General features: G+C 32.4%; 1 protein-coding gene across 9 annotated transcripts in view; it reads left to right on the plus strand.

Annotated features, from left to right (window-relative positions):
* The window catches only part of LOC143246196 (uncharacterized), a 67,147-nt gene that overhangs the window by 34,700 nt on the left and 14,927 nt on the right, over positions 1 to 17,520 (plus strand). For 8 of the 9 annotated variants that reach the window (XM_076492439.1, XM_076492445.1, XM_076492444.1 and 5 more), the window contains 2 exons: positions 6,391 to 6,537; positions 11,356 to 11,746. In XM_076492439.1, the coding sequence (XP_076348554.1) occupies positions 6,391 to 6,537; positions 11,356 to 11,746 (538 nt within the window). The remainder of the gene's footprint in view (positions 1 to 6,390; positions 6,538 to 11,355; positions 11,747 to 17,520) is intronic. The other variant, XM_076492446.1, reaches the window with a different exon arrangement.

Below are 17,520 nucleotides of genomic sequence, written 5' to 3' on the forward strand. Positions count from 1 at the left end.
CTTTGGTTTGAATATTTTAAATGTTTGGTCAGCCTCTTGTTTGAGTATTTTTATTACCTTTTCAATGCAGAGAGTTTTCTATTTTTAAACCATTTTCTATTCTTCTAACCATGGACATGATATTTTTAGTATTTATTCTATAAATGTGGAAATTTGTAGTTATTCCTGTTCACCTATAACTATAAAAACAGATCAATAGTATGATAAGCCAAAATGAAAGCTGCCAATTTTGGAAAATGGCTAATTAAATAATTGATGTTATTTTATTGTAATAAATACAGAGGTTGTGCTGTTTTTAAGTAATCAACTCAGTATTTGATATACTAAGGTTTAATTAATTACTTCTTTGACAGGAAAAGCTTGGCAATGTTTACACTTTAACCCTTTCAACACATGCCTGATTCTTCTGCAAATGTCAACATTTCTAGTTTCACAGTTACAGCCAATATTCAATCAGACTTTATCATCAATGTATGTCAGTAAAATTAGCATCAAATGTAACTTATAATTCATACTTTTATGTTATCTAAATGTTAACATATCTATTCTCACACTTTAGCTTTATCTCAGTGAAAGTTTCTCTTCTCTGCCCATCTTAGCATTGGTATCTTGCTTGCTCCATCCTTTGGCCTACTATCTTGCCAATAACAAGTTAAGTCTTCTGATTCTCTTTACCTGTTATAACAGGTCAGTATAAAAGCTCTCCATTATTACTGATTAACTTTTCTCCATGACAGAAAGTTAGAACAATGGTTTTATGTGCTTGCTGCAGGTTTCTCTTACATGTTGTATAATTTGAGTTATATCTTGCTTTAGATGGTTTGAAGGAGGGGTTCTGTTTTATTGGGTATTGAGTTTGTCTCTTTTTTTATTTTCAATAATAACAAAAAATGAGACTTTTCAGATATGATTTCTCACATTTATGTCTTTGATATGGAATATTTCAGTGCTCCTACTCTGTCCCCTGTGGAGTCTAGCATTTTCCAGGGCATTGGAAGGAGATCCCCTTCCCACGGAGGATGTCCAATTCCTCATACTCAGAGAGGTGAATTCTTAGATGATTTCTAATATTTTGTGTCATGTTGGTTTAGAGGCTGAGCTTATGGGGGATCAAGGGTGGACTGGTAAGAATTTGGATACCTTCTTTTGCTCAGACAGCTAATCACGAGTCTTGAATGGACATCCCAGCTCTTGCACAATTTTTATTGAGCATTTCTGCTTATGACTCTTCTCCCTCTTTGTTGGGAAAAGTTGTTCTGCTGATTACATAGTCTTTCCACCTTCATAAGACATTGCCATACATGCTCAGAGATTTGCTAATCGATTGGGAGAGGGTGCTGCTGTGATGTGTCCTCCCTGTTGGTCAGACAAGCATGACTTGGTTTTCCATTGCTTGGACGACCCATATTTAGATTGTGAGAGGTTATATCCTCATTTTTCCCTTTTGGGATTCTAGGCCTAATGCCATCATGTTTCTTAATGCTATAACTCTCAGTATCATTTTTAAATCCCTTTTTGTGTATGTCACAAAATGTTACTGAGTTATATTCAAAATTTAATCACTCATGAATAATGTAAATTATGCAACAAGTCATTTAATCTTGTATTTACTTTTTTTCTGTAGATTTACAATAATGAATATTAAAAACACAAATCTAAAATTAGTTATTATCTGGCCATGACTGGTGTGGCTGATGCCTCAGTTGGTCACCATAAAGTGAGCCTTGCTGGTGCAATAGACAAATTTAGCCTTCCTTTAGAACAAATAGAAATTCATGCTAATAACTTTCTGATTGGTAAAAATTGTAATGCATGTAATCATGATTTTTATATAAACTTTTTACTGTAAGCAGGTTAAAAAGTGCATGTAATGACCTATTAGTTATTTTCAAAATTTTGATAAATAAATTTATTATTACTTACGCATTGCACACAATGTGTATAGTAGCTTACAAATTAGAAACTAATATGAGATATAGACAAGTTAGAGAATAAAATAAGAACCTTCCACCTCTGATTTGCTGAAATATCAATATATTTAGTCAATCTAGTGGAGTGGCTCCTCCAACTATTACATTCTTTTGGAACCTTTTATCTAGTTCCCTTTATTTTTTTAACTAAATGTTTACTACCAAGAAAAAGAGCAGGTTTCTGTATATGTAAGTATGACAGTCATTAGTAAATAGCTTAAAAGAGAAAATCATAATTTTGCTGAAACTGTTGAATTGTGATGACTAAATTTTTGGTTATTAACACACAAAATTTTTTTAGACTCGTATACTGTTTGTTTAGAAACTCGGATAAATTATAGAAGTTTTGTGTGCACTAATAGAGTAATTTCATAATTATTTTGTGATATATGTAAAGCTTATAAAAACTAGTATCTGTTCACCCTCCACTCCGAAGAATAAACAAAGCTTACAATAAGACTTAATGTGTGTTGAAAGAGCACGAAATTCTCATTTACTCAGTCTTTGTTTTTCAAAGTATATTTCCTTTATTATTCTATGTTTTAATATAAATAACTAAAATTTAAGCATTTATGGATAAATAGTATTTATTGGTTGATGAATAAGTTTGTTGAAAGGGAAATAGATCTTTGTAACTATGTGCACAAATAATATCTTTGTTTGCATATATGGTACACTGTTAAATTTCAAACATCCTAGAAGGATGACCAATACTTAATCACTGAACCATATAATAAACATTTTTACAGTTTCAAAGTGCAATCCTGTAACTGTGTAGAATTCTTGTTGTAAATACTGTAAGATACATAAGCTGATAAATTTAATATCATGTTCTTGGACCAGTGGTTAGGTCAGCTTATTTCTTTGTGCATGCTTTGTTGCTCTCTAAAGTATTGAATTATGTTGTCACATAAACAGTAGGATGACACAAGTGGTGATTTGTTGCTTTATTTTAGCAAATTTTTACTTCAGTCATTGACAGTAAAAAAAAGCACAGAAAATAAATGTGAAGTGTTTAGTAATTCAAACTTTGTGGCCAATAATAAAGAAACAAAGAGCACAGCTCATTTTATTTCTGATTTTACAATTTTTCATTATACTTTGAGGATTCATCCACTGGCTGAAGAATCAAATATATTGTTAGGATAGGGATAATAACAGGTAAATTATAAAGGTTTACATAAGAAACGTCTTATATTTATTTAGGATGTTTTGAAGGTTACACAAATCGGACTTGAGATTTTTGAGATGAAAGTATTTTCCATTTTAATTTAAAATTCACTTTGCACTTGGACTGGTCAAAAAGAAAAAAAGATTTGATATATTCACAGACAAATCTTTAATAAAAATACTTCATTAAAAACTGACAAATTTTATGAAGATACACATACTTAAAAGTTACAGTATGGAAATATAATGAGCATTTAATTGGAGTTTGAATAGGCCAAGACCTTAGTCATTGGATTCAACTATACACTCATTACAAAGTAACTTATTTGGATTTTAGGTTGAAAGTGGAGCCTCTAATAGGAAGAAGTTATATTTTGAAAGTAAAGAACTCGCACAGAGACAACTAATTATAAATCAAATAACATCTTTATATGCTTTTTAACAGTTTATTTATATTAACATTCTCAAGGTTGTTTTATGATAACATTACATCTAAATCATTGAGTGCTTCATTTTGAAAGTATAGATGTTAATAAGCCATTTTAGTTTGTTCAATAATGTAAATAAAAAGTTATTTATCATATGAAATTCTCTTGGTCATAATCTTTAACTGCATTAACAATTCCTCTAAGATATTCTTCAGTTGTTCCACTGTAAGTATTATAAAATCTACTATTTCTTTAGTACAGTTAATGTTCTCCACCTTTCTCTATTCTACGTTATACACTATTGAACCTTAAATGAAACATTATTAGACTAGATCAGAAGCATGCAACAAACTTTTTGTAGATTCTGGATCACTGCCTTTTTCTCTGGAGTCAGATCAAGTCCTCAGAGAAACTTGATAAAAGTGGAGAAGTCTATGAAGTCAGAGAAGCTCTGTGTAGAGTAAGAGACAGAGAATTAATTACATAATTCTTTGTGTTTTTTCTGATTGTTCAAGAAGTTTAGCAGATATACTTTCAAAAGTAGTTCTTTTAACTTGATTGGTAGAAGTGGGATCTTACAGTAATAAGTGGAATAATCTATCAGACTGTAACAAAATTAACTTTATTATTGATCTTTACAGAAATTATTTTTACCCCTTATCTGGTGTTTTTTACGAAATAATCCAAGACAATGAACTTAGGGCATATAGAGACAAATCCTATAATGGGAGACTTCACTAGGAGTAATTCACTCTTGTCTTTCATTGCAGTTCCATTAGCTGTTGTTTTTTTTGTTGCTTTTTTTCTTTTGTAGTTTTGTGGTTCAGGAGTAACTGCTTACACTTTCTTATAACATTTTTGCATGGCTATTTTCTTCTTACTGTACATGGATATGTTATAAAAGAAAGATCTACTTCTTGTAAACATCCACATATTTAATATACTTAGTATATTATATTTACTTAATCAGTAAATTTCTTGATGGACCACCATTTATTCATACTGTGTTGGATTAATACAGTCTTTAAATCAAGAACTATCCTTTATAACCTTAGTTAGGGTTCTTCAATCATGTAATGTGTTAACTGTACATTGTACCCAAATGTGTGTTTTTGGTAAGCCTTGCTTAACTGTCTTTCCTTAAAAGAGCTGTAACAGTCATACATATGTAAGAAAGCTTCAATAAAATACCAATATTCACATCATGTAAGTACTAGGGTATTAATGTGCATTGAAATGAGAACTAATATTACTATAGTTGCTTTCAAATATTTCAAGACATCTATTAAAATGAATGCTTTAGGTATTTGAAATTTAGGTTTTTAATGAAAATTTTTAAGTACACATTTTTAGTAACACATAGCTATTACCTTGTAAGACTGATAAGGGTTTTTTTTTAGTAACATCACTTTGTGATTGTCTCCCCAGTGGCTCAGTAGTAAATCTACCGGCTCAAATCTGAGTTTCAATACCCATATTTGACAGAGCACAGATAGTCCATTATGTAGCTTTTTGCTTAATAATAACCAAACCAAATCTTGTCTGTGATTGGATAGCAAAAAGAAACTGAAACTGTACTAAGCTAAACAGAAAGATTTTGAAAATGTTTTAATAAAAATTATTGACCTAAAAAAGTTTGAAAAATTTTGCACATAAAATTATTTTCATTTTTGTGGACCTTACTAGTCTGTAAGATGTGCTTTAACATATTTTAGTACAGTTTCACTTGTGTTTAAAAGATGATTATATTCAGCTAAAAGAATAAAGTAAACTTCAAACCACTCTATGATTAGATGAACAAAATTCAAAAATATTAAAATATTCATCAGACATTTTCATCATATGTTTATGACATTATTGACACAAATAATGAAACCTAGCCTATAATATAGTCTTTAGACAGTAGCCTTTTTGCTCTACTCTGCTCTTATGAGGGCTAGCACTATGGGGTCCTTAGGAGACCTTGTCTATTTAGTTTAAATTCTGTTTCACTCCTGTTTTATATTTCAAATTAGTATAAAAATATATGGCAAATGCAAATCAAAAATTAAAATAAAATACAGTTAAAGCTTAAGTCAGTTGTAAATGTTTCTGATGCCATAATGATAATACCAATAATGTAAATCCACAATAATGTAGATGTGTCATATGATTTATTATTTAATGTCTTAAGTGATATGTAATGGTAGGGGATGTGAGTTAATTGATTTCAATTACCTTTTCCAAAATTTGTTCCCTCCTTTCTCATTGAATAAATAATTGTCTTCTACCATAATGCACATGCTGCTTTCAGGAATGTCCCACATGAAAGAAGTATTTGATTTAGTGTAATGTTTATATGGATACTTCAGATTTGTTTTTGTTTAGGTTATACTGTTTCTTAAAACATGTAATCCTTCATTTGACCATATATTTTGCTTTCAAAGTTCATCTAGATGAAAGAAATTTAACATTTATAATATGGTAGACAGGAAATATCAATGTTTACAGTCCTGGATTTGTAGATTTTAAGACCACCATAAGTATTTTGGTTCAAGGCATACTAATAATATGGTACAGAACATATTGCTTATGATTTTTATCATCCTATATTACATAAAAACTACCATTGGTATGCACGTGTCTTTTGACATTGTGTTCAAGTGTAGTTTTCGCAAACTAGCTGTTTCTGTAGAAACTAGTTATTGGGTTTTCAAAATCAAGTCTCATTAACAAACTTGACAGTGTTGGAATAATTTATTTTAGAAAATGTTACAAAGACAGAACAGATATATGTTAAAGTATTGTGAATACAAACACATTTTGCTTTCATTTTTTCTAAGCAACACTGAATTGGTCAAGAATAAAGACAAATAAAGGACCAGGAGAGCTGCACAACCACTCAGCTGTGAAATTTTTAGAACACATGTACATCTTTGGAGGAGAGCATGATGCAACCATTTTCAATTACTTATGGAGATATCACTTTGGTAAGTCTGAAGCAATTCAGACCTAGAGAATATTAAACTTCAGTGATGTCAAGAAAACCCACTTGTAGAGAAATATATATGCAAAAACGGCTTGTTTGGGTTGAGAAAATATTTTACATAGAAGAGCGAACAATATTTCGACTTTCTTCGGTCATCGTCAGGTTCACAAAGAAAGAGGTAACTGACCGAAAGCTCACCACATGTTTGAAAGGGGTTGTGTAACTGAGTGTCGGAATGTAGAGGGGCGGTGTTAGATGTTTGAATATATAATTTTATTTATTTTATTATATTAATATAGGTATAAAGGCGTTCCTTTATATTGGTTTATTTTGGGTTTAAGTTGTTGTATAAGTAAGGCTTCTTTAATTTTGCATTTGTTTATGTTTGTTTCTTTGAGTGTTTTCTATGGTTATGTTGTGTTTATTTGACTTGCAGTGTTCGAAAACGTGTGAAGGTGACTTTTTATGTTCTTTGAATCTGGTTTCCATTTTTCTACTTGTTTCTCCAATATAGAAGTCGTGGCAGTTATCACATTGTATTTTATAAATAATGTTGGTGTGGTGTTTGTCAGTGTAGTTTTTACATAGTATAGACCTCAGTTTTGTGCCTGGTTTTTGAATAAATTTGGTATTAACTGGAATGTCATATTTTGTTACTAATTTTTGCCAAATGTTGGTTATTTGTTTGCTGATGTCAGGAATATATGGTATACAGCAGTATATGGTTTCATGGTTTTTTTTGATTCGTGAGCTGTATTTACTTTAGTTGGTTGATTTTGCTTTCTTTCTAGGTGTGTGCGTATAATGTTTTCTACGGTTTGTGGAGGAAACATATTGATGTTGATGAAGTATTGTTTTATTTTGTCTAATTCATCGTTAATTTTATCTGGTGAGCATAGTTTTATGGCTGTGTTTATTTGGTTTCTTAGTATGTTGAGCTTTTGTTTTGTTTCATGTGCTGAGTCCCAAGGAATGTATAGTCCAGTATGGGTGATTTTTTGGTGGATTTCTGTTTTGAATTGTGTGTTGGTTCTTGTAATTTTGAGGTTCAGAAATGATATTTGATTGCTTTCTTCCTGTTCACATGTGAAATTAATGTTGGGATGTATAGAGTTAATGTGATTGAAAAAATTAAGTATGTGTTCTGTAGATTTGAATCCCGCAACCGTGTCATCTACATATCTGTACCAGTATAGTGATGGGATGTAATGCTGTGTTAATTGCTTGTGTTTCAACTTGTGTCATAAAAATATTGGCTAGAACTGGTGATACTGGGTTGCCCATGCTTAGGCCATTTGTTTGTATATAGTTTTGGTTGTTGAACATGAAGTTTGTCTTTATCGTGGTGAATTCTATGAGGGTTGCTAACTGGTTGCTGGGAATTTCTATAGTTGGGTTAGGTTCTCGGATGTAGAGTTCTAAAGCTATTTTGCAGGCTTCAGTGGTTGGAACTTCTGTAAAGAGGGATATAACATCGAAACTGGCCATTAAGGCTTTATGATTAAGTTGATTTAGATTAGACTTGAAATTAAAAGAGTCTTTGATGAATGAGCTGGCTGATGTTACATATTTGGAGAATGCCCATGCTTTGTATTTACCAAGATTGTAATTAAACGATTCATATGTGGACATTATTTGTTGTAATGGACAATCTGTTTTATGAGGTTTGGGGATGCCGTATATTTGTGGTGTGCGTGCGTCGGTTTTACATAGGTATGAATAAAGTGTTTGTGAAATTGTGTTGGCTTTTTTCATTTGTAGTAGTAATTTGTTCATTTGCGTCTCGTGTGTCTTTGTTGGATTTGTGTGTATTGGTTTAAATTTGTTCGTGTCTGTTATTCATTATGACTATAGCGTTACCTTTATCTGCTTTTAGAATTTTTATGTTTTTGTCTTGTTTTAGGTTTTTAATGGAATTAATGTCTCATTTTGTAAGGTTGTTTTTTAGTTTTCTGTTTTGTGAAATTATGTTGATGGTTTTGTGAGAAAAGTCTTTGAAAAAAATCATTTAAGATGTTGTTTTTAGGTGTTTCTGGAAAATATAAATTTGTAATTTTACCTGGGAAGTTTGGCTGTTGGATGTCAATAAAATTATCTAAGTTGTCTTCTTTCTCTTGGTTGTTTCCTTGTTTTTGTTTTCTGTAGAAAGTATCGCAAGTCTCCTGGCTAGATCTGCTAAACATGTTTTGATTTCTATGGTTGGAAACCAGAGATTTACGGACTTATACAACGAAACATACACCAAATCAATACTAAGAACGACAGAGACAAAAAGATCTAGCCAGGAGACTTGTGATACTTTCTACAGAAAACAAAAACAAGGAAACAACCAAATTCTTTTTTTACGTTTAAGTTCGGCCCGACATGACCAGGTGGGTCAAGGCGTTCGACTCGTAATCTGAGGGTTGCGGATTCAAATCTCCGTCACACCAAAATGCCTGTCCTTTCAGCTATGGGGGCTTTATAATGTGATGGGTCAATCCCACTATTCTTTAGTAAAAGAATAGCCCAAGAGTTGGCGGCGGGTGGTGATGGGGGTGGTGATGACGAGCTAAATTAGGGACGGCTAACGCAAATAGCCTTCTTGTAGCTTTGGGCGAAATACAACACATACCTCTAAATTTTTACTTACCCATAAATCGTTTTGTTATATAGTTTTTGAAACTCGGCAGTCTTTAATAAAGTTTAACAAGTGGAAAATATTTCATTACTATTCCCAACAGTCTTTTTACTTTATTATTAACATTATAATGTTTTCTTAGGTAAGTTACATAACTGAAATATTATTTTGAAATGAACTTCTTGTTGTTTCTATCAAAATGGTTGAATATTATTTGTGCTCGCAGACTCAGTTGCCACAGGTAGATTCGTTATTAAGATATGATAATTATTAACATGCTTAGGAAGAGCACGTGACTTTCTTCAGTTTAACCGACTGACACACACAGGACTAAGACAAAATCAAAGTTTCTTCTTACAATCATGTGTAGGTCAGTTTAAGAAAACTTCTCAGGCTTCTCTCACAAATATAAATACAGAGATGATTTTATTTTGTTGAATATCAGCTTGTTCTAAATTAAGTCTTTTTTTTTTTCTTCTAAGTATACTTTCTGAAACACTTATTTCAGGTAATACTGCAACTAACAGGCAACGAATAAATAATAGTGCTTATATTCAAATTAATCTTGTACTGTAGGACAGTTCTTGTTGATATAATTTTATTTAGTAAAACAGTAATATTAATATTTTTACTGAAATGTTACATTACAGGAAACTAAATGTTGCTCGAATTACATCCATGTTTACACCAGTACTCTAACAGTGTTCGTGTTTAATCCAACTTTATGTAGTAGAACACAAATGCTGCTCAGATTAGAGGAACTTTACATTGTAATACAATTATAATGCTCATGTTTCTTAAAACTCATTACAGCAGAAAAGCTTCTGTGATATTACATATTTATTTCTAGTGGTTAAAAGTTTATTCTCAAAATATGAAATACATTTTACTGCACATGTAGAAAGGTAAATATGCAGTTTTTGTATTTCTATTTCTGTAGTTTTTGAGTTTGCTATTAATATAAATAACATAAAATGCAGTACTCTGCTACAGGTTTCAAAGGGTGTCTCATGGTTCACAGAGATTCCAGTGAACCAGTCAAGTTTCTTTATTATCACCAGTTATTTCTATACCCCTACCTTAAAGGAAGTCTGTATGCAAAAAAAAAAAAAAGTAGGACACCTATCAATTGTATGTGAGCACAGGTACAAAGTAATCCAATTAATTTGAAACTGTAGTTACATCAATTAATGTCATGTAAACTAACTGATTAATCAAAACTAGAATTAAATCAATTATTAAAAATTATTATTGTTTATGACTATTCAAACAGTTATTTAATCAATGTTCCAATTATATCAATTGTCACAAAAACAGTGAACAAAAATCTTGGAATAATTTCAGACAATTTTCAGTTTCCAGAGTATTCAAATGACAAATAGTATATGTTACGTTTTTTCTGTTAGTTTTATCTAATATAGTGTTTTTCAACCTTTTTTAATAACATGGAAATTATAAAAATACACCATGTATGTTCTACTGAATTCATGCATATGATGTTAATTTATAGCTAGCATTTTTGATATTTGTTATGTAACTTGCATTATATTTTTGCTATTTTTCAATATTTTTAAAAATGTTTTCATCTAATCTTAAGAATTTTTGCACCCCATCTGTAATTGCATTGCAGCCTACCAGTGAGTCATGACCCATAAGTTGCAAATCATTAGTCTATCAGAAATAATTTTAGTATTGAAAGGTATGTTGAGTCAGCATTACTGATTTCAATTAATACCAAACATTTATAATAAAGTAAGTGGAATTGTTCATTATGTTAGATTTTGATTGTATTTTGGGATATATGTTATTTTCATTAATTTCTCTGTTCTAGTACTGTTTGTAATTAATTGGCAGTTAAATGTTATGTAGCATACATACTCTCTTCATCACAATATCAGTAAGTTAAGAAGCCTTTCCATAATTGTGAACTTTGTTGCTATCTTACCACAATTGTTGTAGGCTGATGGCTTAGCAGTATATCCTAGGGCTTATAATACTAGAAACCAGATTTTAATAACCATGGTAGACAAAGCTGAGACAAAAACAAATAATAACAAACAAATCATAATTGTTATTACAATGTAGCAATTAAAACACAGGCAGTACTAGTATGATTTAAAATATTCTTTGTCTTTTTCCTCAAACAGTTATTTATGCTCAGTTGTGAGGTACCTGAACACTATGCTTCATATTTTTCAGGAAATCAGATTTGGGAAAAGGTCATCGTTAAGGGATTAATACCCAATCCAGTCACCCATCATGTTGCTCTTGTTAATCCAATCCAGTTTGCATGGGAAGAGAAGTATCATGCATGGGAACATCCAAGGACTTTTGAAGTAATAAACCAATACAGTGTTTCTGGCAAATCATCCACTCACAAGAATGAACCTCACACCCAGAATCTTTCAGAATTAGCTCAGAGTAATCATTTGAAAACTTCAGAAAATAGAAAGTCACGGCAGTATTTCAAATTCCGTGTTTATCCTGTTTATAGACCACACAGAAAATCTTCAGTACCTGAGAAGAATAAAAAGAATAAACAGTCAGTTGCAGTTGTGTACAATGCATCTACAGACCATGTGCAGCTGAGGTATGATATGTTAAACCTAAAAAAAGATTTTGTTTAAATGCAGAAAAAAGATCTGATTTTTGTGAAGTTAACTTTTTATGACTTGTATGAAACTTGAAATATTATAGCTTATTAAGACTAACTGAAAGCATTTTTTATTGAGTAATTTATCTGCTAATCTACAAGTTCCATATTTATTTGCTTATTGTGTTTTCTTACATCTCTTATCATTTGTGGTGGTACAATATTTATTTATTTTTGATTTTTTTGCCCATGTGCTGTAATTTTTTATTGTTTTACATTTGATACAAGTGACATGTATGGGCAACATTCAGTTATATTTTCAAGTATGATCTACATGTTTATTGTTTTCACTTTCCACTTTATACTAATTCAAGGCTTTATGTGTGTGTGTTCTTACAGTCTTGTTTCACTAAGCATTCATATATTTGATTAATCTAATTGTATTTTATATTTTTTAATATTAGTGTTGTTAAATGTTTTTCTAGCTTTTATGTTTCTGTTCTATTTATGATAATTTTTTCACTTATTGAAATGCTCTTTGAGGTTTCTTTGTCTATGGTCTTTCACTGGAATTGTAAGTGCAGTTTTTTTTCAGTCTTCTAAGCTTGCAGTTCTATTGTTTGACAGGTTATTATTGACATGTAACCTTTGATTATATTTTATTACAAAGTTCCTACTCAGGTCTGCTAATTTGTTTTGAAGTGGGATATATTAATCATACAATTTTCCATTCAGGTTTGCAGTTTATCTCATGTTTTCTTTCTTCCAAAACAGTTTTTATTTTTATGTGTAGACAACCTATTTATTTCTTAAATGCCAAAAATGTGACCTTTGCCAGTAGAACCTCCATTTTTCAGAACTGTCATTCACTTCAACTCATGTCAAATATCTCTTTAGGTTGGATCTTACCTAATGGCGAGTTGTACTTATTGTAATTTATCTCGGATAAGTCTTCTGTTTCTTATGCTACATACATATGTATTACAATTTCAAATAATTAGAAATTTGAATTTAGAAGTTAATTATTTGTTGATATGTATTAAGTTTGTGATATTTGCAAACAAGATTGATGCACACAACTTTAACACAAATATATTTTAATATACATACAAAAAGACAATACAACTTATAATAACAGCTATCACTAAGAGCTCTTATAAATGATGGTTTATAAACAAGAATTTTACAAACTTATAGACAATACTGAGTCTTCTATCTTAGTATGGAACTGAATCTTTTATCCACGTTCATGGATAGAAAATTAATTTTTTTGTTAATACACTTCTTTTGATGGCTGGCTAAACTTGAAGTACCTGTAAGTTTTCACTGGTGATAATATCTAATGCCCTCATGGAAATACTAATGTCCAAAGTTAATTCAGTGAAGTTGAATGGTTTGTAATGTTCAAAACCTATGAACATTCCTGTCCCAGTTCTGTAGTTTTTGATTAATAGGCTTTAATCACAGTTATAGTTTCTGAGGCCTATAGCACACTGACTGTAGCTGATCAATAATATTCTTCTTCTGCTTTCTCTTGGCTAGCTGCTTTTATATGACTCACGCAAGTTTCAACAGCATTTGAAAACGTGCTATAATTTTCATTAAATAAATGTTGTTGATTCTTACTCTCAAGAATTTTATACAAATTTAGAGAACAGGTTCTCTATTGTCACAGTACTATAACAAAAGAAAACTCATTAGGCAAAGAGTATTCCATGCTTGAGACAGCTGTGGTCTCCCATTAGGTGCTGCTTTGCTTGGCAATCCCAAGTTTCAAGAAATTCATACACAATAGGCCTTCCCTTCTGTTGCTGTTGGTCAGGTCTGGTTTCCTCCACCATCTTCAGTGTGTAATTCTAACACTTGTTGGTACAGAGAAGCAATGAGCATTTCTGAAGGTAAAATGTATTTCAGATAGAGATTTGCCTTTCTGCATTGCCTTTCTCATCAGTTTCAGAGCATTTAGTTTGCTTTGTCAAGAATCAAGAATGAGACTCTATATTGTAGAATCAGTTCTCAATTTTTTGCACTAGAGTGCAGATATTTTAATTTCACTCATTTTTTTATGTTTAGCCTAATTTGTGTGACAAATGAGTGTTGTTTTTCATTCATTTTTATTACATGATAACTTCTGGATTTATCTTTTTTTACTTACTCAGTTTTCTTACCTTAATTCATGAAATTATGTTAAAAGTACTACTTTGTTTGTAACATCACTGTACACAACCATCATTTCTGTGGCTTTTAGTTCTAGTATCTCCAGAGAGGTCTGCCTTCTTTTCCTGTAAATTGAATTCTGTCATGTAGTCTGCTAAGTCTCCTCTACTTGAGCCAGTTGTACCACTTCCTGATGCATCTGGTTTAATTGTTGATGTTTTGGACAGTTTTTTTTTAATTTCCTTTTGTTACCATGCACTCTTGAGCTGAGCCTTTGAAGGTTCTCACATTTTTGTCAATTATTTTTGCCATACCTTTTCAAGTATAATCTCTTTTATATGGCTGTTAGTTTACCCTTCCTTTAAAATTTTCAGTTCTGTGCTGTTTTTTCATAACCTAATTACATTCTGAGATTTGCATTTCTTGCTTGACTCTCAGACCTTGAAATCTATTATTCAGGTATTGGAATCAAATACTTTTCACAGACCCAGTTTTCTGTTTTTTTCTATGCTTCCCTCCATTCTTCATTATTTTTTTCCTTCACACCTCACCATGTCTATTCACTGGGCCCTTGTGTGGTTTCATCTACATTTGTCCATATACACTTTGCTCTTCTGTTGGTATTCAATATTTCTATTTCCCTTATGGTGTCTCTCTTCTCCAGTTTTTCTTGCCCTTTATTTGGCATCATAAAAAGTTGCACTTTTAAGTGTTTGGAAGTTTTCATATCTTATTGCAGTCCAAGTTGACACCTAGTATCAGTATTTCTCATTATTTTTTGACATTAACAACCCTATTATGCCCTCCTCCTTTCCAGATTATGGGGAAAGCTGTATCCACAACATAAATTTATTGTTATGTGGGTGCTTAATATGTGGATAGGATTCCCCCTTCCCCAAACTCCACTCCTCACACATGCTTTCTTTACCTTCTCCTCATGATCTCATTCTTTTATTGTCTGCATCAGTAGGGAATGGCACAAGTTCTTCTTCATTGAGATGCTATCTCATCATTCACTTTTCCCTATATTTGGTTTCATTCCCAGTTGATTGTAAATTGTTCTTCTAATGTGTTGATTATCCTGTAATTATTTTCTACCTTTTTCTGTTTCATCAACCTACCTTGGTCCTTTTCATAATTTTTTCCCTGGTGTCTAGATGACCAAGGTGAGCATCTTGGATGCTTCCTTTTACATCCCTAGTTTCCTCTGCATTCCAGCATTGCCTTTATTCTTGTCCTGGAGGTGAGAAAGAGATATTTTAATCCTGCACTTTACCAATGAGTGTGACTGCAACTCTTTACATTTCTAACAGATGGTCAAGGCCTTATCCCATCTTCCATTATGCATGGCTTTGTCAATTCAGGCTTCTCACACTCGCACATATTTTTAAAGCAACAAATTTGAGTTGGTGGTGTCCTTTCTTATCCTCTCCCCAGTACATCATACTTCTCAGGATTTTCTTCAAACCCGACTCAGCATTCTTCACTTTGTTTGTGATAGATGGAGCTAATGGTTTTCCATACTGAGTCTTCTCTTTCATTCACTGATAATGAGGTTCCTTTTCTCTTTAGGGCTTGGGCTTCCCTAGATGTCCTTTTTCCCTTGGATGATGCTAACTTGCATGACTTTCATTGGCTGTTGCAGGATCTGTAAACTCTCATTTAGGATTCCTTGTATTTCTCTTGCACCCTTTCTCCCTCTCTACAGATCAGTCTCCAGGGACTTAACTGTGGCTGGCATTACTTTTACACTTCCTTGTGTAACTTCCTTTACCTTTCACTGGAGAGTCTAAATATGTCTTCCAACCCATGAGAGGTGTATCCAAACTTGACTGAAGACTCACAACCTTGGTCCCACACGAGTATTTTGGAATTTGTTGCATTTCAGTAGATGATGAATCATTCCCTTGCATTGATATAGGACTTTTTGATCTTAATCTGTTCTCAATATTTGACCATTTTCTCTTTCATCTATCAATTAGGAACACCTTTTCTCATTCACTTTGTTTTCAAACATTGGATTATTCCTTCTGGGATCACTCACTTTATGTTTGCCTATTGACTTGTCACAAATTCTTCTCGTGAAAAGATTGCCAGGTCTTCTGATGCATTTATTAGAGTTCTGCTCTACTGATCAAATTTTTCCAACCTCTTCACAGCCAAATTCCTGCTGTTTTGATCCATTGTTTCTTCAGTCATTATTATAAATATTCCTAACCACATTTCTGCCTTTTTCACCAGTTTTTGTCTGTCATCCAAACTACTATGTGTTGGATCATTATTATTACTCAATTATGGCCTGCATTACTGTTGTTCTGTAGTATTTGACTGCTTCAGCCACCCTTTCATTGCTTCTTACTCTTATTCAGTCCCTTTTCTTCTGCTGTTTGCATCAATGTTTTGTGCTGTATAATCTCCATTAAGGCATCACATATGTTTTTGTCTGGTCCCTTATGGTCCTCTTGGCAAGTGTAGAATTACTTTAACTCACATTAGGTCCAGATTTCTTCCTTGGTGATCTTTAAGAGAATATTGCATATTCTGCTAATGGTCTTTGCAGATAAAGACCTTGCATTTCTCACCATTCCATATTTCCCTGGGCTGTTTGACAATGATGGGTTTCTGATGACCATTGCAAACAATATACATTATGGGGTAGCCTTGTCCTCTACCTTCCTTTTCCACTTCTTGCCCCGTTTTTCCTCTCATTTCATATTCCTCTTCTTTTTGTCTTTTTCATCTCATCCTTACCTCCTTGCCCTCTGTCCCTTCTGGAATGGGATTTCAGTGTCATTCTCTATGCCTTAACCAGCCTCTTTTGAACCATTAGGTACCTCTTTTTTTTTTTTTATCCCATCTTCTTTGCTCTTATTTTATCAGTGGTCATCATAGATCAGATGTGTTTGCTCTTGATATCACATATCCCTTACCATTGTGTATTCCTTCACAAAAACCATGGCAGCTCATGAGGAGAATATCACTTTCACACCAGTGTACTACTCATCCTTTTCTAATTTCTCATCCACTTCCATTCCAGATTGTTTCTTCTGCCTGTTTTATGTTTTGATATTATTTTATACATCTTTCTTCCTTGGTTCTGGGTTCTGCTTCCTTTTCTAGTGGAATCCTTCTTCTGTCCTACCAGCTGAAGTTGCCAATCATTTGGTTGGCTTCTTTCTTCCATGTCATCTGTTTCCAATTTCTTTTTGTGGTGTACTCCCATTATATCAGTCATCTTGTCCTATCCCTAGCTGCTTCTTTTAATCATTAATTGGTGAGGATTTTCCAGGCTGGAGTATGAATCACATGACACTTTCATTGCATGCTGTTTGCATAATTTGGTAATCTTCTTCTGGATACTGACTTCTCATTGTCAGACTATATACATCAACTGAACTTTGAGTAAGTTATCTTTCCCTCAATTTCCTTTACTTACAGTGGCCCTACACTTTGCATGGGATTCTACTCTTTAGCAAATAGTACCTGTCTAGGCATACATTCTAGCTGGAATCACTAAACCTGTACTGTATGACCTTTCAGATCTATAATGCCCACTGTTGAAATGGGATGTTCTGTAAGACTTCTAGTAGGTTCCTTTCACGTTATACTGATTC

This window comes from Tachypleus tridentatus, chromosome 3 (assembly GCF_004210375.1).
Source record: "Tachypleus tridentatus isolate NWPU-2018 chromosome 3, ASM421037v1, whole genome shotgun sequence".
NCBI classification, from domain to species: Eukaryota; Metazoa; Arthropoda; class Merostomata; order Xiphosura; family Limulidae; genus Tachypleus; species Tachypleus tridentatus.